Source organism: Perna viridis, chromosome 13, assembly GCF_037379345.1.
Source record: "Perna viridis isolate PV_CMFRI_1.1 ecotype Kerala chromosome 13, ASM3737934v1, whole genome shotgun sequence".
In the NCBI taxonomy this organism is placed as follows: domain Eukaryota; kingdom Metazoa; phylum Mollusca; class Bivalvia; order Mytilida; family Mytilidae; genus Perna; species Perna viridis.
In genome coordinates this window covers 5,057,699-5,083,727 of record NC_142457.1, presented here as the reverse complement: position 1 = coordinate 5,083,727, position 26,029 = coordinate 5,057,699, and the positions used below count along the sequence as shown (strand labels likewise).

Sequence of the window (26,029 nt, the reverse complement as noted above, 5' to 3'; positions counted from 1 at the left end):
ATTTTACTCTTGGCACTGTCTATGGTATTCTTCTAAGAGTAGCAGTTTACATAATCAAAATATTCGAACATTGTCATTTCAAGTTGACTCTTGTTATGTATAAAGTTCTTGAAAAAAAAAACATATGCAGTAATGTTATATAAAGTACATGTATCCGAACCTAAAATAGTGATACCCAAACCAATATACCTTAATATTCTGCATTTTCATGACTAATACGGCTTTTGAAAGTTATTTTGCCTAGGACAGCGCGTGTTTAAGTCAAATAATACATGCACCAAAGAACTCAAAACATATACCCGTAGCAAGCTACTGACGTGTCAAGTGATTGATTCGGTGATAAAAACAACATGTGTCAATATTACTGACACCATGATGTGAACTCCGAGACTGTATCATCAGAAAGAATACGCTAGTACTATAATTGAGTACTTGTACAAAAGTATAATGCTGATCTCGGAGTTTCGAACTGATGAAATGGGTCCGAATATTCTGGTTCCGTGGAAGAGTGCAAACTGACCATAAATTGCCATTCACCTACTGTCAGTCATCATCATGTATCAGCAAAAAAAAAAGAATAAAAAAGACACCCGGATTCTCGAATATAGTAATATCAACAGCTACATGTAGTGATGTTAACTATTAGAAGATTGTTAGATATACCAGACACAGTTCAATGTGTGTATTTTAGATTCCTAAATATTTAACGAACAAACAAACCGATAAGTGTCCAAATATTGTCCGAGTCAGAATCAAGGTGAATGGGTCTGAAATAGTTCTTTTATTGACAAATAAACCGAGCTACCATATACAGTAAAGTACATTTTGTACATGTATACCTTGTGTACGTGATTCATCTTCATACCGAGAATGGTGCAACATGTATATCTACGTCAAGTATAGAGACACCGGGTTTCCGGGCTATGTGTTATCTCGTCTTGTGTGGGTTGTCTTAACTTGAGAACGCCCATTTACAGAAGAATAAGAATGTTCTGCAATATATGTGACTTGGTACAAATGTACAAAAACAAACAAATATAAAAACAAAAAACAAAACAAAAACAAAACAAAACAAACAAACAAACAAAAACAAAAAAACAAAACAAACAAACAAAAAACAACAAAAAAACAAAAAACAAAAACAAAAAACAAAAAACAAAAACAAAAAAATTAAAACTAAAACTAACGAAACAAAACAGGGTCAGGTTTTCCATAAAGTTTCTAATCTATCGTTGATTTGATTGAACTAAACCTGATCTAAGAATTTTTTAACCGAGATGTTCATTTAAGAAAATGAAAACCGGGAGTGGGCGATCAAAATACATGTACACTTCAGATTGATTTAAAATCTAAGATAAATTTACACTTTAAAGATTGTGAAGCATTACTGCACAAGGAGGAAGTATTCGATTGGTTTTAGGATAGAGTGAAGCTAATATTTGAATATTCGTTTTGTAGATTCAATTTTGTTTCCTACATGTATCTTTATATATGTTTCGTATGAACATCAATTCCTCACCCGTACAATATAGTTATTACATGTATTTATCATGATCCTGAAAATTAATGTTCTAATACCCCACACTCAATGATGTAATCATGTTATAGTTTTCTGCAACACCGAACTCATCCTGGATATTAATTATAGAGTAATTGTTGGGCATTAATTGTTTTATTTTAGAAACAAATATACACGTACATTGTATATGAACACTCATAATAAGATAAGATGTATAAGGAATGGGATTTGTATAACATAAACGGACGTCATGAAAATTTTGTTAAGTGCCAAGGGCGGGTTCAAGGGCGTAATGGCGAACGCCTCCACCCTTTACAAAAAAAGAAAAAACAAAACAAAACAAAACAAAACAAAAAACAGAAAAAAAAACTATCGTACATGTAATATGTTAATATTGTATTGAATATGACAGTTTATCATATTCATTCATTGAACATGTCATAATCTGGTGTCCTTTAATTCGGATTCTCGTAATTCCGCCTCCCTTTTATAAAATCTCGGACTCGCCCATGAGCATTGTACGTTTTTGTCTCTAAAAAGTTCTTTTATTGTTTTCAAAAAGAAGGCGATATATTCCAGAAAGATTAACACTCGCCATCCACTTATGTCTTTCAAGTCTTCTTTTGTTACATTTTATAAGTAACATGTCTAATGCAGACAATTTAAGGTTGACTTTTGGTTCAAAGCATCCGAAAAAAACGTTTAAGCATACATGAAAACAACTTAGTAGAGCATTACACATAGTATCTCCATCAATGCTTTTTGACGTTTCGCAAGTTATTGGTATAAGCTCTAAAAGCGGCTCTTCATCAATTCCGAAAAAAAATCGCGTATTTTCTTTCTCTTTCCTACGATCTAAAATGCTTACGTACATGAACGTATGCATGTACTAAATGAACATCTTATATGTATACATACCAGTTCGTGTTACTTTTATATTTTGATTTGCTTAGCACTACATGTACATGTATGCTTGTATAAACCTTCACACAAGTAATATCAATGACATCAAACGCACCTCATGTTTCGCCCGAATAATGAGTAAAATGCATATTAAATATTGTCAAATCAAATATTGTAGATTAAATGGGCCTTGAAAATTAATTTCAAAAAGTATGAAATCAAATGAAATTTCTACGTAATGAACAAGACTTGTCATATTAATATAATATTTTAGTCGACGCGTCACCATTGTAAAAAGAAAGGCGCCAATTCTTACGTCGTCGGTCGATGTAACTTTGATAACGAAGTTCTGTCGGTGTTAACATGTACTTACTTTATATCGATGACAAGAAATTACTCGGCGGTTTAAACAGAGCACAGTACGTAAAAGATGGGGAAGAAAAAAAATATGTCAAATAAAAGTAAAACACTGCTTGCTCTTATTTCTTACACCATATTATAACTGACAAAAAAAGGGCAGTAATAAAAACAATGGCAACAAAGTTACATCAACAACGGCACAACAAAGAAGGAAAACAAAACAAAAACACAAAATTGTCTAATTCTCCTTACTTTGTACAATGTATCAACACTTCCCAATAGGAAGTGAGGAATTAAAATCATTATTGCCACAGGTCTGATGTAAGTACGCGCAAGAATAAATGAATATACAATTAAATAAAATAAAGTGAACAAGGCAAAATGTATATACTAGACAGTATTCGTGAAATGTGGAAATTATACATGTTGATGTACAAGTACAAAATGTATCATTGGTTTAAATAGGTAAGTTCAACTCTTATTTACGTAAATGAATTTAGTCTAACATCAAATATACAATATTTATAATTCTGTTTTTTACACAGATATGCAAGAAATATCACTCATCCCTTACGACCGATATAATCTCTCAATGACACTTTCTCCCGAATCAGATAATGTATCTGGAAGAATTTTTGGTTAATAGGTGGAATCTGAATAAGCCTGAAGAAATAAAACTCAGATATGTATCATATAATAGGTTTTACTGCAAATATTATCGCTTTATGGCGGGATTTAAATACGAACAAATTATTAACGTATTTTTTTTGTATTTGGATGTTCGTAGAATATTGGAGAATGAATAGACAAACCTTTTCCTCTTTCAATACACTATTACTATTTTTGCAGATATTTACGCTCGAAACTACATGTAATTAATTTGACATGTATACATAACTGTACATTTTGATATTTTACATACTGATTTTATCAGTACATATTTTTTCATATTTTTCATATGCAGCGACTGAGCCTGACTGTATTTACTTGAGTGTTATAAAATGTAATATTGACAACAAAAATCAAAGAAAGCAAACGGCGAGAAGAAGAAGGAAACCCAAAACAAAGCAAGAAACAACAACAAAGATAAAACAAAACAAAACAAAAACAAAGCAAATATAATTAATAAGAAAAGAACAATAAGAAAAAACAAAAACAAGAACAAAAAAAAACCCAACAAAACACAACAAAGAAACCAAATTTAAAACAAATCAAAAACAAAACTAAACAGAAAACAATGAGTTAAACAATAAAAAATACCTGAATATTAATTAATACATCAATCACGTTTCCGTGTTTTTTTTTCAAACACAAATTGATAACAGAAAATCATCAGTTTATCATTGTAATAGGTTTCTAAATGTTGTTAGTGTCAAAATGCCGATTAAATTGACAATTGAGATTTCGGTTCGCACCATTTTTTCTGTATTTTTCAATCAATCTTGAGTATAATTATCCATGACGGATAGTTCCATTTCCCACCCCTTTCTTTCACCTGTCGTGGTACGTTACAATGGAGTGGGAGGTGATTAAATTACTGGACCTTAGTCAGATTATCGGTGGTTTAACTAAATACCATAACACTCGTCAAGTGTCTACATACCCTACAACGTACTGATCTTTCATTAAACACACTATATTAGAACGATAAACTCCGGAGATTTAGTCGGAATATTTGGACAGATTCCGGGTAACAAAATAAATACAATCCGATCAAATGAGGATAAAATCTGTCAATGTTACTGTGATAAGATGAGATAGCGAAATAGTTTCAATGTTTTATGCCAACAAGAGACCAAATTGTATTAACGATTAGTGTGAACTGGACGTCATCGCAGTTTTAAATATGTAAGTATGAAATAAATTTGTTAGTTCAACTAATTCTTTAGGGTACACGTATAATAAGATTGTTTTTGATCTTTTTACATGTATGAAGCAATTAAAGCGGGAACTTCGGAAGAGAAGGAATGTAATTCATTTTAATACCATTTACCACAATTTAGTAAGAGAGAATAATAAAAAAACAAGAAGTTCTAAGTATTTGTTTTTCATGTTTTTTTCTCACTCCTCATTTTTTTTTAAATTAAAAACTTAAATACATACAACTAATAATGTTTATAATTTTTACTTCGGGCTTAAGGCACGATAATTCAATCTTGGATAATTGGAGTTATGGTACATTAAACATTTTTATGAATTTTATTTTTTCGTTTAAAAATATATCCCCAATTTCATTTTATGTATGATAATAAAAAATATTGATAAATCTTTCTTTACATGAACTATTTTGAATATTTCTAATACTGATCTGCCGGATGAAGGTCGGAAATATTACCATTATTTATACGGTCATTGGAATTTAAATGAAATTATCAATAACCTTTTGTGAACACGGAGAAAGCACATTTTGAGCTTTTATACTCAACGTAGGGATAAATTTCAATTTTCTAAAATCATCAGTAATTCAATAGCCTTGCCTCCAAATGTAGTAAATGTTATAAACGTAAGAAGAACACGCAACATTGTAGAAATTTAATATACATAAAAATGATGACAAGATACTATACGCTGAAAGAGAACGACTTTTTTTCATCTTTTACTTGGGATCAGTAGGTACATGTACATGAAATACAAGGTAAAATATACTTTCTGTCCAAAATTGTTAACAGTAACATATTCACGCACCCAAGCCTTTAAAGTTAGCTGAATACGCGCTAAACAAACACTTTTGCCACACTCTGTAATGATTGTCTATCAGCTGAAAATTGGTCGGCAAAATTTGTAAATATATTCGTCAATCTTATTCACATAATTAATTTGAACATCTAAACTTTCCAGTGTCCCGGTGTCTGTTTAGAACAATTAAACCCTGTTTCTTATTCCACTTGCCTTATCATCCCATGAATTCTTCTATCCCATTTCCTCACCCGTGTCTCTTACCAACATATCATTTTTCTATGTACTCCTACCACCTGCCATTCACCTACCCCGTTCCTATAACAAACTCCTACCCCATTCCACTTTCCTTTCCCATTACAATTTCATACTTCTATCCCATCTTATGCTCCTGTCATATTCCACAATTCCCTTATCCATTCCATTCTCTTATCCTTTCCAATCTTATACTGCAACATGTAACTTTTCCATTCTCGCCATCAATTCCATTCCGTTTCCTTTCTTATGATATTCTCTTACATGTATTCCATTCCATTCTCCTTAAAAATTCCTGTCCTACATTCTACCCCCCCCCACGTTTTTTCAATTTATTTTATCCTACATCTACCTTGTTCTCGTGAGACCTTGCTCTACAAACCAATAAAACCTGAAGGTTTACCCCAACAGCCACTCTAGTACCTGAAACATAAAAATCAGTTAATGGGAAAGTCTTATTCCTATCTCTCTGATTCACATTGATGTAGGCAGGTTCAATAAGAATTTAGTTGATCATGAAATATTATTTTAATTAAGCGCGATAATTAGCCGAGCATGTTGTGATTAACATTCATCAGAAAGATACAAGTTGGCATCGTAAATAACATCAAATTGATAATTTTTATCAAGAAGAAAAATTGTTTGAACTCTTCCTACGCTGTAAAAATCCGTCCTGAACTTTAAAAACGTGTAACGAGACTCTCTGAAAAGAAATTTTAGGTCGAACAATTCAAACATTTTAGACTGCATTTTATTCCATACATGTATCATACGTTATATAAATACAATATTCAACCTTTTTCCGTGTTGTAAATAAATTGGTGCATATTCACATAAATTGAGAGGAAATATATTTTTTTCAGATGTACAGACACTAAACATAAAAGGATCTATAAGTATAAAATCATGGAAAGCCACGATATGTACATTGTGACTTCTAGTGAAACGATGTGTCAAAAGTGTTCTGACGAAAGAAACAGATTTCATAGTGAACAGAATGCCAAATATCAAAGAACAATTTTCAGGAAATTTTATTCAAGTTTTTCGCAGACAATCTACGTCATCATGTTCATGGTCCTGTTTTGTTTATCACATGTCAGGTGAGTTTATCTCCTTTCTTTTCAAGAGTAACCTCCCTTACAAGCGGTTTCCGGTTATGTCCAATTATCCTTCAAAAGTTTGATTTCCTTTTAATTAATTAAAAACGGTCATTCTTTTGTTTTCTGATGCTGTTTTATGGATTTACATGAATCATTATGTTCGTAAACTTGTAAATGTAGTACATGCAACTCCCTAAGGGAGCAATAATCTTAGTTTTAGGGGTAGTTGGTTCAAAGAAACGCATATGCAAATTAAAAAAAAGACATTAATCACTTTAATGCATATACAACAACTATGATTTAGCAGAAAGACAGATATTAGTATACAACACGAAACAATCTTTGTCATTGGAGCCCCCCTTTTCAAGAGTATTAAATCCCATTACGGTTAGAAATAACAAGCAAAATTTTATGAGCATTCATACAGATGATCGCCAAGAAGTGTTTAGAAATTATACAAATTTGCTTCTGAATGACTCTTAAATGACCAGAAGAAGACTGCTTCTTAAATGCTTGAATACACATGCAGAGTATTTACATTATTTTCGGAAAGCAAATATGCCCTTAAAACTTTGAAATCGATCGTCTTTTTCGCTGGTCAAGAAACATATTAGATGATTGATCAAATATTTGTACGTGGAAAAAGCTGTTTATATGTATTCATGAAGTCAATAAAAAGGAGTAAAAAATCATACTTATTGTAGGAAGAAAATAAGTAGACAGTGATAACAATGTAGATACATGTATATTTGTACATGTATGTTATATTCCAGTGTCGTAAAGTTTTACAAAATTTGGCTGTCCTTGGAGTTATTTTAGCTAAGAGTTGTCAATGTAGGGGAGGGATAAGTTAACTTGTATGAAGCACCCAGCAAGGACGGGTCCAGAAATTATACGGGAGGCTCAAATTAAGATTTTTTAAAATTCTTTTTTAAAGGAAGGGTCAAGGCTGTCATAAGCCAATTTTACTCACATTTTGCAAAAAATCAGGAAATTTTCCCCAAGAAAAGGTCCAACTCCCAGACTCCAGTACATATTTCACTGTGCTAGGTCTTTGGTAATGGGAAACATTATGTATTAAGAATGGTTCTCGGTTCATTCACTTTCAAATTGACATACTAAAATACATATATACACATATACATGTACTAGAACGTAACTTTCTTTTACTTAAGAAATAAAATAAAAATATCAAATACATATACTACATGTACAGTGTTAGGATCGATTGAGTCAATAAAATTTGAAACGTTCAAATAAACAAAAACTATCCATATGTACGTGTATGTTTCAATGAATATTTATTCAAACCTAACTGTTTTAGTAACACATACTTTTACCAAATGTGATAGACAGCTGAGGTACGTTTGTATAACATCGTGAAATATTCTTGTTTCACGATGACTGTGCAATACATGTCCTTTTTAAGTACAATTATTATATTATTACAATGTAGTCAACTTTAGTACAATGTAAGTTAAGTACAATATTTCGTTTAAATCTAATATGCATAAAAGGAGTCGTTTTGTTGGCATCAATAGCAAACGTTTATTAATTTATTACCGAGCACAATATTTTGTTATTTAATTGGAAATGTCGATCAGAAGTTACATTTAATTCAATCAAAATTTTCTTCATTTCTTTCTATTTTTCTTCTTAGTCAATTTTACTGCATGATTTTTAGTTATAATTCGTGTGCGTACATACCATTGTACGGAAGCAACAAGTCAAATGATCAGAACACGAACTAGTAAATCCGACCAATCACATGTACCGGCAGTACCGTGGGACTACTCGTATCTTGTTATTTCAAATTACTGACATTACTCGTTATGTTGATGTGTTGCAAAATGGTTACTGCTATGTTTCTGACTTTGTTTCATAAATTGTCGATAACTATTTCAAGTTCCGTCCTAATCTTTTATTTGTCAATTTTGTATTAGGACTAATTGTCTTTTCTGATTTTTTTTCACTATGATTTCTGGACTAAATATCCTATTTTTATATGACCGTATTAATTCTTTCCTCACTTGACCCCATGAAAATCCACGTGGAAGATGAGATTTCAATTCTTACACGTTTATATATGAAAGAAACAAAACTGTTCGATCATTGATTAACAAAAATACAGAACCAAAAAAGTAATAATAACAAAAATGAAACCAGATTAAATATATCATAAATAAAAATCTGCCTGATTTTTAATGAGAACAGTAAATATGATTGATGTGATCGCCACCTGCTTCGGTGTATTTACTCTACAGAAGTAGGAGTTAGTTTCATTCCTTTGTTTCGCATTTGCCCTTCTTTCATCTTATTTGTTTTCGGATTATTTTTTCTCTCACGAAACGTTTCTCAGTCTAGTTTTATTTGGTTTCAGTGTTTCTACTTTTGAATGTCAATTAAGTTCTATTTATCAACTTGTTATTAGGTAACATGAAATATTTATTTTTTCAAATTTCTTTTGAGCTGTTCACATAAATAACCCGGATGTCGATATCAATACCATACTCTCCCTTTTCTGTCAATTAAAACGTAGTAGATATAAAACACTGAAGTAGGCACCCAACGCTGGTGAACAATTGAATGAGTTCATAATTAGAAGCATGTTAAAAAATGAAGTATTTTTATACTCGAAGCCTCAGTATTTGGATCCTTTTATATTTGTACATTGAAAGGTTACGTAAATTGTAACAGGGTAACCAAGCTTAAAACACAATACTGTAGGCAGGTTCGAAGAGCAACGTAATGAGACATCTTTACAAATTAAGGTAATCTTAGTTTTTTTATTGCTTTATCAATCTATTGTTTGTTTTATTGATTTAAAAAAGTATTAACAACAACCTGAAACTGTTCTTAATAGAATAACTATTAGTGAAACTAACGGAAGTGACTCTATAACATTTACTACACTTCGTGAACCAGTGTCATTTGTTTTATTTTACGGGGTTGGTGTTGGTGGTAGTTGCGGACATAGACGATTTTGTTCTCAACTCTGTGGGGTACAGATTTGTTAAAAAATAAGGATGACTTTCCATAAATATAACTGAATATATTTTCCAAGATATTAGGTGGTGTTCAGGGTTCGTAAAGTGGGTCCATTCGTATGTGTGCTTGTTAATTTCTCAAGTTGAGACAACAATTAAAAGTAAAATGAGGTATTATGACAATATAGAAAAAACGGATGGAAGTTGTATCTTTCCATCCTATTGCTCAACTAGAAAAAAAATGTTCAGAAAAGAAAGAGTAATTTGATACACATGACTACAATATTACCAATTATCATATATTTTTAACAAACGTTACAAGTGTTAATGAATTATGCCTTGCACTTAAACACCGAGATGACGCCAGCATTTATCTGTCAGAGTGTTGTCTAACAGATTTCTCGGTCCAGTCGCTCCCTAATTGTCCGGATATAATTTTGTCAATGAACATGGACAGTTTTTTCATTGTTTCCACTAAATGCCCTCGAAGGTGATCGTAGCTGTGTGTGGTCATCGATTGAGTATGGAAAGGACAAAAAAAAAATGTTTTGTTTGTATAACAGATCGGTGTCTCATGGACATTTTCTTCATATCCCTGAAGTGCTATTAATTCAATGGTAGGAAAATATATTTGTTTTACTTGAATATACTTTGCTTTTATAACTGAATATGTAACCGAAATTAAACGGTCAATAAGCAAAACAGATAAATGGGGCACAGGTGGGCGTAATGAATATGTGCATACATGTACACGTAAATTAAGCAAGAAACACTAACTTAAAATGTTAACGATTCTAAATTTTGATCATACATGTTCATTAACTGGTAAAACGTTAATATAATACATGTTGTAGATAACAATTAAACACAGCCTACCGCAAGTTTCTTGCCAAATCATTTATTTATCTGATTATATGATGATGATGTTACCAAAATCGTTTAAGGTAATTCATACATTTCACACCTACACTCCCACGGGAACCAAAAACCACAATAAAATTACGCACCGAAAACCACATAACAAGGAAGGCCATAATGCCAAACAGTTTATGTGCTACGGTTGGTAATTGCGTTGTATGGGCACAGGACCTTTATGTCCCAGTATTACACGGTCCAGATAGCACGAAACAATCAAACAACGTTTTGTAAAACTTGTAAATCGCCCGTGTTTAATTTAATCAAAACATTGAATTCAATAGGTGTTTACTATAGATGAAATGGATTCGTGGGTGATCCCACTCCTGAAGAAAGATTCAAGTGATTAGAATAGGTTTGTCTTGTACCCGTACACTGGTATCACAAGGCATCACTCCAATTGTTCACCCTGACAAAACTATATCACCATGGAAACTAACTTTCAGTGTGTCTCTACCAAGATGAAGCATGTGTGATTTATATTAAATTACGAGAAAAGCTAGGTACAAGAACATATATCTTTTCAATGTATTTGACTCCAAGCGAGTTGTAATGGCTTTCTTCTTAAAAAAATACAAAATGTATATCATGGTGCCTCCAAACGACAAAACCCATTACCGAAATTGTTCATTGCATTATGAATAAAAAAATGAATAAATTAAAAAAAATAATAAAAAAAACCATTGGCAATGTATATCTGACAGCATTGTTAAAAGAAAGGTTAAAGAAATGGAGATCTAAGACATGGAGGAGCATATAATCTAAACAAAAGTAATTGTCCAGGATTAAAATAAGGATTTTTGTTCTGTAAATAGATTGGTGTTATATACAATTGTACAAAGGCGTAAAAGTCAGGACTGATTTAGGCAGGGGATGACGATTGCATTAGTTGAAACAATAGAAAAAACAGAGAACCCTATGTTAGTTACACATTTGTTTAGTACATATTTAACTAATCCTTTCAATTTTGTACTCTTACTCTTCCCTTTGAAGTGTATTGTCTGATGGAATAATTGGTCTTCAGTTGACTGATACATTGGAAAAGAGGGTCTTTCAGTGGAAGTGAAGATACAGCAGGGTTTCATATGTTTGAAAAAAGCAAACACAATCTACATTAAATATAACGTTTATGTTCCAATCGTGGCGATGGGTCAATCTTGAGGCGTTGGGTGCCTACTTCAGTGTTTTATATCTATAACCTTGGTTCCCTTGATCACTCTTTGAACCTTCGACTTTTCTTTTTTGGGGGCAGCTCTGAATTCATATAAGGTACATGTAGGTATGGATTACGCTTCTTCTTTAAACACAAACAGCACAGTACCATTCAACCCTAAGTTTTATATCTGTCTTTTCGTGTTGCATGTGTATTTTATGATTTCTTATTTCTTTCCAGGGGTATGAGTAACGACATTTTACGACTAAATTTGCCACCAGAAGAACCGGTGATAGACCCAAATACTGTCTGTAAAAATTATCCGGACTTATCACCACAACAGTATAATTTATGTTCAAAATACCCGGATGTTACTGCGTCCGCAATTCAGGGAATACAAGTAGGAGTGCACGAGTGTCAGTTCCAACTGCGACACCATCGGTGGAACTGCTCCAGTCTGGAAAAAAAGAATAAAAATCCACACGCTAGTCCACTTTTAGGCAGAGGTAATAATATGAAGGAAACTTAGAGCAGGTGATGAACATGCAGTCCTTTTCACAAAAAATCTATGTATAAAATTAATCGTAACTTATGACGTCATAAAAAAATCAAAGAATTGTGACATCATAACTTACGCCAAATTTTACATCTACGATTTTTTGTGAAATCGACCACTAATTTTCACACCATATTTCAGTGCACTGTCTATAATAGCATAACCCAGGACCCCTTGGATGCACATGTAGTTACATTCTAGACACGAGAGCTCATGAATTCCATATGTAACAGTTTCCATATATTGTCGAAAAAAGTAAAAAAGATAAATAAAAAAAATGATAAAAATAAACATAAATAAAATAATAAATTATTCTTTCCACACGACCTGGAAGATCATACAATTCTATTGTCTATACATGTACATGTGCAGCGCCCTGAGAGAGTTGCGAATGTTGTAAAGATTTGCATATTATTTGTATTTTATAGTGTCAAATTCTAACATGACTGTCGCCCTGAACTTTGTGTACTGATTTAACTTCATGCAAACATGATAATATTTTTCCATTAGAGAGTCATAAAAATGTGTTCGCTCAAATAATTACATAAAGACGTATTTTCAGAAAGTTGTTAAAATTATTTCCCATGTAAATGGTGTAATATACCACAACTATCAATTTCTAAAATTTATTAATAATTCTCTCGTCATGCCGAAAGTAATTGAACTCTATGATGTGTAGAACTATTGCACTGCTTTAAAAAAAGAAGCCTCAGAATTTAAATTTTACCATGTTGCCCGTCCATTACCTGTGAGAGCGTTAAAGTAAAATCGTAAAATATTTGTTGTTGTTTTTTTTTTTTTTTTGTTTTCTTTTTGATTCTTCATCAAAATAACACATTGCAAATGAGAAAAATCCATTGATGGAAATATTTGAATTTACAATATGAAAATGACCATAATAGGATGGTCACATGGGAGCTTATAACTTATAATAAGCTGCCATGGGGGTTAATTGAATTTTTGAACTTGCACATGTTTATGTACATGTAGAAAGATATTTCATATGTAGTTTCAGCATAAATGTAAATTGTAAATACTGTACGATTATCTTTGTAGTTTTGATGGAAACTAACAACTCTGACATAACTCAGCATAGCCAGTTTGTTTTTCATTCATTTTTTCTCTTCTTTTCTTCTTTTAAGGATGTTCACTGCTTTGTTTAAAAATAACAAGGGTTGCAAGGGTTGTAAACTTTCATGCTAAAAATACAATTAGAAAAAAAGATGGGTCGTTGACTCGTTTTCAAGATACGTGTATAGGCATTCGAAATTCGAAATTTTGGCCAGGAAAGGATTTCTTAAGATTTTCCGTTTAATCTTAGTAGGATTTATATATCAATGTTATAACAAAGATTACTTTTCATAAAATCTCCTCAAATAACATATTAAGCGTCGGACATCTTTAACAAACGACCTTAAAGTATACATGTATGATTTTGAAATTAGGTTTTAATCTGTTTTTTTTAAACAAATACTACAGGTAGGTAATTTGATTGGTATAAATATGCTAGCTATATTCATATTTTGCATCTGTTTAGTGAAGCCAATCTTTTTTAGTTCAGGTTAAATCAGGACTTTATAGACGTCGTTCCAAAGCGCTCTATCATGCATTAGATTCGGTAAAGAACCAAAGATACTTTACCAAATAGAGCTGGGGATGTCTAATTTACATATTTTTCCATTTAATTAGGTACGAATAAAACTAATGACGACATTAACGGTTTTGGTTGAAATGGACACCTCGGCCTTAATTCATTTTTTTATAATTCAGTTTTAAAAGTTTTCAACTATTACAAATATATTGGGGAACTCGAGGGAAAGGTGATGGAGTAAAAAGAAAATTTAATTTGTACACCAAATATCCGGAAAGTAAATTTTCCTTTCAAGAATTTAAAATGTCTGAAATTCCATAAACATGCCACTATTTATTTTCGACCTATTGTAACTAATAATGACAAACAGTAAAAATATTTGCTTAACAAGTAAATAGACAGTTGTAAATGGGTCTATTTGTGCCTTGATAAACCCCTTGTTAACCGATTAGGGCTTTAATAGAGTTTCAGCTTTGACAAAAACTTCAGAGTATCGCTTTAACATGAAAGATGGTTAAATATATGTTTACATTCAGTGTAATTTCGATACCTGTCGAGTTCTTTTGATCTTTTGCCGTGACAGGTAACAAAACGTAAAATCAATTAAAACTTGGACCGCAAGAATGTCATCTTTGAAATTTGAATCACTTTGTCAGTGAATGGCGAAGTATTGGATCTGACGTTTAAGTCGTGTTATAGTATTTATTTAAATATACACAATTCAATTTTCTTTTATTGCCTTTTTATACAATTTACCTTCTTACCCACGTCTTTCGTTTGTGCCCGTTTTTTTGATACAGTTTGTATTTCTAATTAACAGTTTCCTGATGTTTAAATAAATTCTGCGTAATTGAGATCTGTGGTTGTTTAAATAGGTCCCGTTGGCGTTACATCTCTGTATGGTATTTATATTTATAATTTTGTAATTGACTATTTGTGGTTTAACATTGATTACTTAAATTCAAGTGAATCAGAAATTGATACTATTTAGTCACAAATGATGTGACAAAAAAAACGCCCACTTTTTTACATTTTTGGGAAAATACGCACAAAATAGTCTTACTTAGGAACTAAAATACACTTAATGACTTGAGGACTTCATTGGCAAATCAATTAAAATGTATTTAATTAAAAAAAAAAGAAAATTGTCATACATAAATTCAGAGCAAACAATCCTTAAGATATACAACCGAATCTTCATAGGAGAAGAATATGGACAGCAAACTACAATACACTCTACTGACAGAACTTCGGTTTGAGGGGTGAGGAGGGGGTGGGGATATGGGACGTTCGACGGTTTGATGTCCCGACATTTGTTTAAGAAAACAAACATGCCAATCTTGCATACATTGATATTGCAAATTGTGATAATTATGCTGTACACGTGTTTCAAGGTTTTACATCTCATCAAAAGCGTTAAAGCCTAATGCATAGATGGGTCGAGATTCAAGAATAAATTGTATACAAGACCTACTTAAAACCAAATATATCGATTAAGGAAATTGATGTAAATGTTGTGCATATTTTGGGCGCGAGTGAACCAACAATGGTCTTCTGGTCAGAAATTCTTTGAATCCGCGGCAGCTTGCCCCCTTGATAAATTGCAGTGCTTAAAACACGAATGGAAAGTCACCAAAATGATACAGATGAAAACTTAGGATATTCTCCATTCGACATGCACCACGTATGATAGATTCATTTCCACCAAGTATTACATGTATCTGTAATACATCTGGACGACCTGCTAGTCTTGATAATTTCTGTAAGGATTAAGGTATAATCTAATGTATTATTAATAATTTACTTCACTAGGCTCAAATAAACAAAACAGAATCAGTGTATGAGAAATGGGTCGCCACCTGTCTTTCTACCAAAACAATCTAAGACAATTTACGATCCAATCTGCGATAACAATCGCCGTTACTGCGGGACTGTAGATTGAATTACTTCCGTTTGTGGTCGTCATTTTCCCATCACCGTTATCAATATTGTCTCAAATTCTAATAAATCTTTGATCTACAGAGCAGAAAGTTACAAAATTATCTCTGGTTTGTTTGAAAGAAATTTGGAGTTATCATTTTGACAAATCGTTGAATTTAAACTTGACGTTTGTAACCGAAGACGACCGCTTATTCAAACAATCTTACACGGTTAGTTAGCAACGGACTTAGGTCTTAGATGCGCTTTTCACGTAGTAGTTTTTTTCTCAATGGAATTAAGCTTGTGTAATTATTCAAACGCAGACGTTGAGTTAAATCAATTACCACATACAAATGTTGTGCCCTTTCTGTATTCTGTAACCGATATCATAAATTTAATTATCATGTCCTATTCAATGTCAGGGGAGTTAATTAAGCATGGATTTAGCATTTCACCCGGCAGTGCATTGGTGACTCAATATTATGAGTAAATTGATACATGTACTCATTGTTTTGTCAGGTTTGTCACAAAGGGAAAAATCAGATATCTTCAAGTTTCAATTTATTCGTATACACAATATAAGGGATATGGACTTTGACCTGAGCTAATATATGTTTAAGTCGCTAATATAGTGATCTGTGACGTGTTAACCACCATAACATCATAGTTTTAGCTTCATAAAAGACCGTACGTTATTGTTGCGTTATGATCGATAGTATACAAAAGAAATGGATGTACACGTATAAAGTGCAGTCGAAAAAATCGAGTAATATAACAATTTTTTTTTGTGCATTGGGTAACAGTAACAGTACTTAAAAAAAAGATAGCGAAAATCATTATCTGTTTAAGTCGCTTATATTATAAGCGCCTTCTTGCACTCGTAATTTAAGTACTTTACATTCCAATATGATTTGCATAATTATATTATTACTATTCCACATTAAGCTGTTGATCGGTGCCGTGTTTACCGTCATAGCTTCATAATTCTAGCTTCAAACGAGATCACAATGTACCTCTAAAATATCATACACGTGTGTTCCACATGTGTGTTTTTGCTTAAATATGTATGAGAACGGGCAGTTTAACATTAAAAGATGAAATGATTGGTTAGTATTGAATATGTGGAACGAAAACAAGGCCCGCATTTCCTGGTAACCTATTGTTTTGATTGAAAAAAAAACTTTCGGGTCATCACGGTTACGAGAGAGTAATCATATCAAGGGAACCAAGATCCTAGCGGAAATCACCCGATTTTAGAGCATATCGCATTTGTGACATTTCGGATATTGAAAGCAAGCCAAAGTCAGTGGCATAGAATATGTGACGATTATCGACTTAAAAGACTTCAGTCTTTGATTTTTATTCCCAGTCTCTTCTCATTGAAATAAAATACACCTTTTTTTCCCTGTGTTTTTGGTAGGGCTACCAGAAATTGTATTTCATACACTGTATGACTACTATAGTCCTGGATCTCGTGTTCTAAAGTTAATTATTGTGTTTTATACCCAAACTACATGCATAATACTGTCATGTTCTCCAAAGATTGATTGTATATCCGTTAATGGCTGCAAAAGTAAGCCAGCGTTGTAACTATAACAAGGTAACTATAAATATATATATATAGTTTTATTACAATACCCTCTACTGAAGATGAATAACAAACGGTCTTTGGTTATTAAAAAAGTATACATTAGATTTTATTTTTGGTTCCGCCATAATTGACAAAAGATGACGAGTTTTGCTGATTTTCTGATAATCATTATTGTGTTATATCGCTATACCCTTTATTTCATACCATATTAGCAGCAATGTTTGCATGCGTATAATTCGGTTCCAATAGCTTTAGGCTAGCACTTCAATTTCCTTCGTTTATATCGGGTTTTAGGGGGAGTTGATTTAGCTTTCAAATAATGGGCTTGATCTACATGTTCATAAATGTACATGTATTAGTTTTACATCATTTTAAATGTTGTTAGTGTAAACTCATAGGTCTGTATAATTTTGCATGGCAGAAAAGATTGCTTCGTGTAATACGTATGATCTGTCGTAAGAGATTCTAGATTACGAATATTTTGAATCTGATGGTAATTAACATTTTTGGTAATAACATTGTTTCTACAATATAGCGAAAAGTCTTCTAACATAAGATAACTTAAAATTTAAAGTTTTGTAAAATCAGACAAAACGGGAAAATTTTGCAACATGTACAAGTTTATATGTTAGAAATCCACTGATCTGACCATTCGAATCATTTCACTCAAAAAGTCATTTTTTCATTTAAAATAACCCTCACTTTCATTTCTGCTTTCCTGGATATGCTTAGAAAAAATTCACTACAAAGTGTTTGAGTTAGATTGCATCTGTCCACTAAATTTGACAGACTTCATTTGAAGTGCTTTTAAAGGAATAATAACTCATTTTATCCAACTGATATGAAAATCGTGTCGTTATTTATTGTCCCCGTGCAGGTCCGGGTGTTAAAAGAATAGGCCTGCAGCAGCGCTAAGCTTGTCGTAAAAGGCGACTAAATAGTGCTCAGAACCCTAGCCGGGGGCTAGGGCGCTCTGCCCACAGAGCAACTGGGATGTGTGCCCCAGGTGGTGGAATTGGGTACCCCTGGCGTGTTACATGCTGGGGTTGTCAGGCTATAATACGGAAAACCTGACCGCAAACCATAGTGGTGCACCGTGTTGGGAAAGATGCCACGTTCCTCGCACGTTAAAGAACCCTACCGTGGTATTCTCCCGGAGTAGGAACCATAAGGCTCCGCCACAGAAGGATAAATGGCCCGACCCTACCCACCTCTCCCTATTTCCAGTGGCAATCAAAATTTTTCGACCCCATTGTCCTTGTGTCCCATCCCTTTTTCATTTCATCATTTCATGTTCATTTTATCATCAATTTCATGTTCATCGTTTGAATATAGCTGAAATATTGCTGCTCGGGCGTTAAACCCCAACACACAAACAAACAAACGTTATTTATTGATTCTGGTCGGATTACTACAGAGATATTAAACTCTTTACTTTACTTTAGGTTATAGAGAAACAGCCTTCGCCTACGCAATATCAGCGGCTGGCGTTACACACCAGGTAGCCGTAGCATGTAGCCTTGGTAAACTGAAGTCATGTGGCTGTGACATCAGCCAGCAGGGACGAATGAGGAATAAATGGGAGTGGGGCGGATGTAGTCATAATGTAGCCTTCGGTGAAGAATTTTCTCGGAAGTTCCTAGACTCTAAAGAGAAGAGAGCGAAAGATATTCATGCCAAAATAAACTTACATAACAACAGAGCCGGAAGACTAGTAAGTATAAGATCAATTTGCTAGTTGGTATGATTTACATGCATGTACATCCCGTCATATTTTGTCAGGATTTTTAAATTCGTTTATGCTGTAGTACACCTTTTACTCCTTGTAATCTAAACACAAGAAACAAAATGCATTTTTTCTGAATTCAAATTTATTGCTCAGTCTCAAGCTTTGACAACCATTTTGTTTATACTGCTGAATACATTTTTTGTATACTGTAAAAATTTTATTTGTAAATTACAAGAAACGCTGATAATACATACAGCCATACAGGCACGAAATTAGTGGAGTTACACTTGGCAAAATATAGAAGGTACATGAGCCAAATGTTATATTTGTATTGGTTAGAAACACTAGTACGTGAGGCAATTTACAGAGTTTTTTTTTAGGCAGTCATTCGGAATGTTCGCCGTAAATGTAAATGTCATGGCATGTCCGGAAGTTGTGAAATGCAGACATGTTGGAAATCAACACCAGACTTCCGGGAAGTTGGAGTGAGGTTAAGAAAAAAGTACGAATCCGCGAGAAAGGTAAAGGTAAAAATACTTTTATATATTCATTTATTTGCTGTCTAGATGTGTAGCTTCTTTGTAATGCTTTGCAAGATTCGTAGAACACTCTGAACTGTTTATTTATAACTCACATACTCATAAAAACGTATTTAGAATAACCTTCCGATCGAAACCGGCAAAAAATGCAGATCATTATATATGTTCAAAGCGCGTTTAAATGTTTCGAACGAGCGCCGACGGCCAATATATTATAATATTGGAAGCAGTATATACAGGTCAGGTATTGCACACCAGGTTGCGAATGAACAGTAGTTCACTCAACGAACACCTCTTCAGGCGTAACATCGTGGGTAGCCCAAACAGTGTTTACGGAGAAATTGAATCAAACAGCCATTTCTTACTTGAATGTAATATTTATTCTGATTTACGACCTACCACTATTCACACTTTGAATTTTCAGTTTGACATTGATATTCTCCTAAATGGGTCTGATGCTCTATCATCAGATCAAAATACTGAGCTTTTTCTGAAGGTGCAATCCTATATTATTAAGAGTAAACGGTTAGTAAACGCTTAAAAATATAAATCGTATACATGATACATCTTTTGAGTGTATTTTATCTATTTGATTTTATTAATTTTTTCTTCTTCTCTTTAATGAATTTTCTGTTTCTTTATAATTTTTTTCTGTCATTAATATTTCCCCAATAAGTTAACCCTTTCCAACTTCATTACACCTACAGTACATGTATTCGCAAAAAATTCCAGAGCATGCTTCTTAATGTATTGCGATATATTTTGTACTATATTTGGAGACGGATTAACATAAGTCATATGGCTTGTTTCCGAATCATTGTGTCTATTTACTACATTGTCATATCATGTATTGATGTATTCTTTGAAATAAAATATGTTTAAATTAAAAAAAGTACTTTTGTGGTGTTTTCTGTACAGTTTCAAGTCATTTAGGTAAGCAAAAGAGCTGGAAGTAATGAAGAGAAAAAAATACGTGAAGTAGTTATAAAGTCGATCTGTAAAACAATGATATTATAATTGATATGAGGCAGGTATATCCTGTACCAATGTAAAAGGACCACGTTGAATATAATGATACATGATATTTTCTTAATGCCTTATACAGTAATACATCAACTAGGATATTTTTGTTTCTTCAAAACTTAAGAAAACCTTACTTCAAGTCGCGAGCTATAATAATAATCATGTATGGTTGTTAAAGATACGAATTTAAAAAAGATTGCTTTATATTATCCTCGGCATAGCAAGTTAGCTTCCCAGGCTCTCAGTGTTTCTAGGTCAAAAGTTTTAATTCGCATTGGTTGCTTTTATGAGGACTGGAACGAGTTGATTTATCATGTGCTAAATAAACCAATTAAATAATTTTCAGGTAAATATTTTAAACAAAGCAAAGACAAGATTCAGAAGAATACGTCGACGAACAAAGAAGTCGGACTTAATGTTCTACGAAGTGTCTCCAAATTACTGTGACCCAAACCCGTTGGTAGATTCACCTGGAACATCCGGGCGTTTTTGTAACAAAACAAGCAAAGGAAATGACAATTGCGAGACCCTCTGCTGTGGCCGTGGGTATAACACTCTGAGGGTGAGGCGTACCGAAAGATGTGATTGTAAATTTCATTGGTGTTGCTATGTTGTTTGCCAGACATGTACTTATAATGAATGGGTGACAGTTTGTAAATAAGCGAAGGAATGAATAATATCAGGTTCCGGCAATCGCCACGTGCTTCACTAATGTGTATTGCTCTTAGCGGGCACCTTCGTTACAACACAAAAATGCGCATGTGCATGTACACCGTATATACATGTACTACATGTATATGCATGCTTGGAGAAGAACAGGTTGATTACGAAATAAGAAAGATATATTTCAATTATCAACACAAGCGTCTGCCAGTGCTAAGACGGGAAGCGTGGCAAAAAAATCGACGAAGTTGATATTTTACTGTGATGTGATATTTTATACTTTCTTTTACATTCCATGTGTTCCCTGGAGGGAATTGATTGAATAATTTGTATTTTAAAATATTTTATGAATTGTAAAAGTTTTGATATTTTGTAAATATTGTCATAATTATTTGTACATAAAATGAGGAAATGGATGGTTTTGCATTTTGGTCCTGACCTGATTGATCGACGTTAGGTGTCCCTTACCAACATGGACAACAATGTACATCCTTTTACACATGACTTGGCGCTCTTGGATCAGCATGACAGGTGCCTTGCAAGGACTGATTCCCCGGAGCACCTCTGTTCATCATTTTAGACGGGTTCGTGCTGTTTATTTCTGTGGGTACAATAAACTACTTATCTTTGTGTTTTGTGTTTCATTGTTTTTTGTAATGTTTCTAGTGTTATTCCAGTATTTCCTCATGTTAACACCATAAACATTACTTTGTATTCTTACTTAACATTAATTTTTTATTGATTGATACACAGGCAAAATTATTTCACATGATTTTCACCTGAATTGAGCAAATAAACTAAGTGACAGAGTTCACGTGAAATTCGGGTGAATGGAGCCTTCACGTGAAATTCACACGAAAAGTTTACATGAAATTCGTGTTAGTGAATTTCACATGAAACTCATGTTAATTTCATGTGAATTTCACTTGAAATTCACGTGAAGCTCGATTAACATGAATTTCACGTGAAAAAAATTTGCCTGTGTAAATACAAGGATAAGACATCGACCGGTGTACCTTGTCCAGAATTATGATTTATTTTACTTCCACATGCAGTTTTATATTTGTTTTATATCTGTTGCTTGGTGCATGTAGTTACATGAAGTCATAAATCTAGTTTTTTTTCACAGATGTATATGTATTTGCTATTTATTATCATAACACTGTAGTTGTACATGAACATTCTGAAACTTTTATATACAAACTGTATCTAAAATTGGAAGAATGGCCTATTTTAAATGGAAAATTAAGATACTGTATCCAAAGTAAAATTCAGAATGTTAAAAGTGAAAACAAATTCAAGATTTAAAATGAAAAATTAAGTTACAATGTACGAGGTATAATTCATAATATTGAATGTGAAAGCAAATTCAAGATCAACCAAAAAAAGGATAAAGAGCGAGAAAACAGATACACTTTAAAACAAACAAATAACACACATGTACAGCAAAATAAACCAGAACCCCACAGAAAACTATAGGTGAATGTAATAGGTGCATTACTGCAAAATCTATTGCTAGAATACGGTAAATGATTGATTGATTATTGGGGTTTATGGCCCGAGCAGCAATATTTCAGCTATATTCAGGCGACGAACATGAAATGACGATGATGAAATGAAAAAAGGGATGGGACACAAGGATAGCAGGGTCGACAAATTTTGATAGCCAAAAGAAAAAAAGGGAGGGATGGGTAGGTGCGGGCAATTAATTTAGTCTCCTGTGGCGGAGCATAAAGGTTCCTACTCCTATCGAATACCACAGAAGGGTTTTTAACGAACGTGCGAGGAACGTGGCATCGTTCCCAAGACGGTGCACCACTGTGGTTTGCGATCAGGCTTTCTGTATTACATTAATAGCCTGATAACCCCAGCATGTAACACGCCATGGGTACCCCATTCCACCACCTTGGATACACAACCCAGTTGCTCTGTGGACAGAGCTAGCCCTCGGCTAGGTTTCAGAACACTATTTAGTTGCTTTTTACGATAAGCTTAGCGCTGCTTCAGGCCTATTCGTTTGACAACCGGACCTGCACGGGGTATAACACGGTAAAAGTTGTCGGAGAAGCTACATGAAGTTGTCGGAGAAGCTAGATAGCTAAATGTAAGAATTATGACGTAACAACGATAAAACCCATTTTCTCCATAGCAAGTTTTTAATCAATCTACATGTTCAATGTACAATAATGAAAGTGCGTTACAATGATACAATAATAAAACATGTACATTACATCTTCATTACTAGGTTAGTTAATTTTCGCATTAATTGTATATGATTATCAAGTTGAAGATCAACCGTTGATTTTGTCTATTCTGGATTATTTTCTACCATTCTCACATTTTTCACATCATGAAACATTGTAAAATTAAATGATATCGCTCAAGTGCGAAAGTGTAATCAAGAGAACCAAAATTCTAGTGGAAATCAAAAGAATGCAATACAGGGAATGGAAAAAGACAGACACACTCAACAAAAACTTTTTGAAAAACATGAAATTACAAAAACAACACGTTACCATTATGTTTCCATGGATTTTAATTACTTTTGTTGTTGGGGCCTTTTAGAGTTTACTTGAAGATGTGTTTACACTTACTGAAGACCTTTTGATGATCTCTGGGTATACGATAGTCCATTTGTTGCATTTCGCCATACAGTATCTGTTTCTTTTTCTACAGATGAAAGAAAAGTTGACAATACGGAAAGAAAGCTCATCGCGTTTGTCCTATAGTTTGGTCAATAGATTTCCTTTTCAATTGATCTCTAAGTGTAGGTCAAGATATGAGGCTGACTTCTCAGTATCTGAACCGCAAGTTTTTGGGGGTAGATGCAGTGTACAAAATCCCCATAACTTGGATTGTTTAGCGATAATACTTCATCTATATAGTGGAAATTGAAATCAAAGGATCTGAAAAAATAATGTTCTGTTTTGTTTTTTTTATCAGATCAACTTTAAGTCAGCCATAAGAGTGCAGGAATAAGTCAACGAGTAGAAGAGCTCAATTTGTTCCCATTGGAATGCCTCATTGTGACTCCGCCTCTACAGAGGAGGGGGGAGGGAGGGGGGGGAGCTACACTATTTTTAACTGCTCTTTCCTGGGTTAACTTACTCGAAATGGGACCGATGGTGTTGATAGAGAAGGACATGAATACCCTTTTGATGTTAGTTTTTTTAGTGGTGGTTTATATTGCTAGTGCTTTATAAGGTAGTTTTTGTGTGATGGCTTGTTTTTCTCATCTTCAGTTTCTACATGCAATTTTATTTTACTCTATAAACGTCCTCTGCTTATAATTTACTTGAAATACCCACCGAGTTGCTCATATGTAATGCTCTAAAGGTTAAACTGAAAAAAATGGAGGTTAAATGCATGGACAATAAAAATGAGATATACATGTAGATAACGTAGACAATATAAAAGTACATAATGTAATCAAAATAGCAATGTGAATCTATGGTGGGAAACATAATTCAGTAGCGGTACGACTTTAATAAATGAATAATATTGGTAGTCTGGGTTTTACCGCTAATATTCCAAACTAGTAGTCTTTCTGGTGAATTTTGGTGAATTCTGGTGAATGAAGGTAAGAGAAAAATGAAAATTAAGAAATGACTAAGTACATTCTAAGACACAACCAGACCCTGTCTGTGGTAAAGTGATTCATGGTGTAGAAAAACACATGGATTAGACGATTGTTTTGCTATATTTGTATGTGACAATAGTCCTTTTCAGTATTTAGATCTGTACTTTAAGGAAAATTACACTATAACTTCCCCCTAAAATCAACCAAATCAAACCAAATCATGAATGATACATGTAACTCTTTCAAAGTAATAATTTCATGTACAATCTATATTTTATCTGAAAAGCGCAACACCTTAATGAAAAACTTAGTCTTGTTATGCTATCCATAATGGTTTCTGAACAAGAAATAAAACTGAGTTCGGTGGGTTTTTGAAATGCATGAATCACCTCCTGTCTGATTTTTATAAAGATTGCTACTTAATAATTTCAAGACATAATGCGCCGACTTACTTGTTTATATTTTTTTGGCTATCGCCTCTTCATTGTGCGATTCTTTGTTGCCAAATGCTATACCTCAGGGACATGTACCCAGGATATATGCATGCCAATCCCACTATACTTGGCACTCTTCTTTCATTAACTAATCGATTCTTTATAACCTTAATCAAATATAATTCATCGGTATAAACAGTGCCAATAATATTGTAGTTTAATACCAGTAAGTTATAATTTGAAATATGAATCATGATACGTCTGAAATTATTGAGCTACAATATATTTCTTATATTGGATGCCTCACATAAACAATTTCCCAAGTTACATGTACAAAGATCTTTTGTGTTCTCGACAGAAAGTAGCTGGACAAGTTTGAATAAATGCAGATGATTTAGACCAACATGACCTTTTCATATATGTTCTACAAAAAATGCACGTACATGTAACTATTTATTACGTGAACATTGCAAAATGAAACTAGAATGGGAAATTCTTAAAGAACCAAAAAGTAATGTAGTATGACGAGTCCAAT

The 26,029-nt window shown here is 33.2% G+C and overlaps 1 protein-coding gene across 3 annotated transcripts; it reads left to right on the top strand.

Moving 5' to 3' along the window:
- Positions 1 to 4,332: 4,332 nt before the first annotated feature.
- LOC148599339 (protein Wnt-10a-like) lies at positions 4,333 to 22,110 on the top strand. Of its 3 annotated transcripts, none has more exons than XM_088557911.1 (6): positions 4,333 to 4,630; positions 6,577 to 6,813; positions 12,109 to 12,374; positions 18,972 to 19,240; positions 19,636 to 19,776; positions 21,164 to 22,110. In XM_088557911.1, the coding sequence occupies exons 2-6, from the start codon at positions 6,620 to 6,622 to the stop codon at positions 21,476 to 21,478; spliced, it is 1,185 nt and encodes a 394-aa protein (XP_088414037.1). In that variant the 5' UTR covers positions 4,333 to 4,630; positions 6,577 to 6,619; the 3' UTR covers positions 21,479 to 22,110. The 3 variants fall into 3 exon arrangements, with proteins under 3 accessions (XP_088414037.1, XP_088414036.1, XP_088414038.1); XM_088557910.1 differs by having other exon boundaries at positions 19,636 to 19,782; XM_088557912.1 differs by lacking the exons at positions 4,333 to 4,630; positions 6,577 to 6,813 and adding an exon at positions 9,357 to 9,584 and having other exon boundaries at positions 19,636 to 19,782.
- The last annotated feature ends 3,919 nt before the right edge of the window (positions 22,111 to 26,029 follow it).

Bases quoted from the DNA above. Each gene is read 5' to 3' on its own strand.
- LOC148599339 (XM_088557910.1), top strand. From the start codon at position 6,620: ATGGAAAGCCACGATATGTACATTGTGACTTCTAGTGAAACGATGTGT. The intron at 6,814-12,108 runs GTGAGTTTATCT...ATTTCTTTCCAG, and splicing joins TTTTGTTTATCACATGTCAG to GGGTATGAGTAACGACATTT. The intron at 19,783-21,163 runs GTAAAAATACTT...AATAATTTTCAG, and splicing joins AATCCGCGAGAAAGGTAAAG to GTAAATATTTTAAACAAAGC.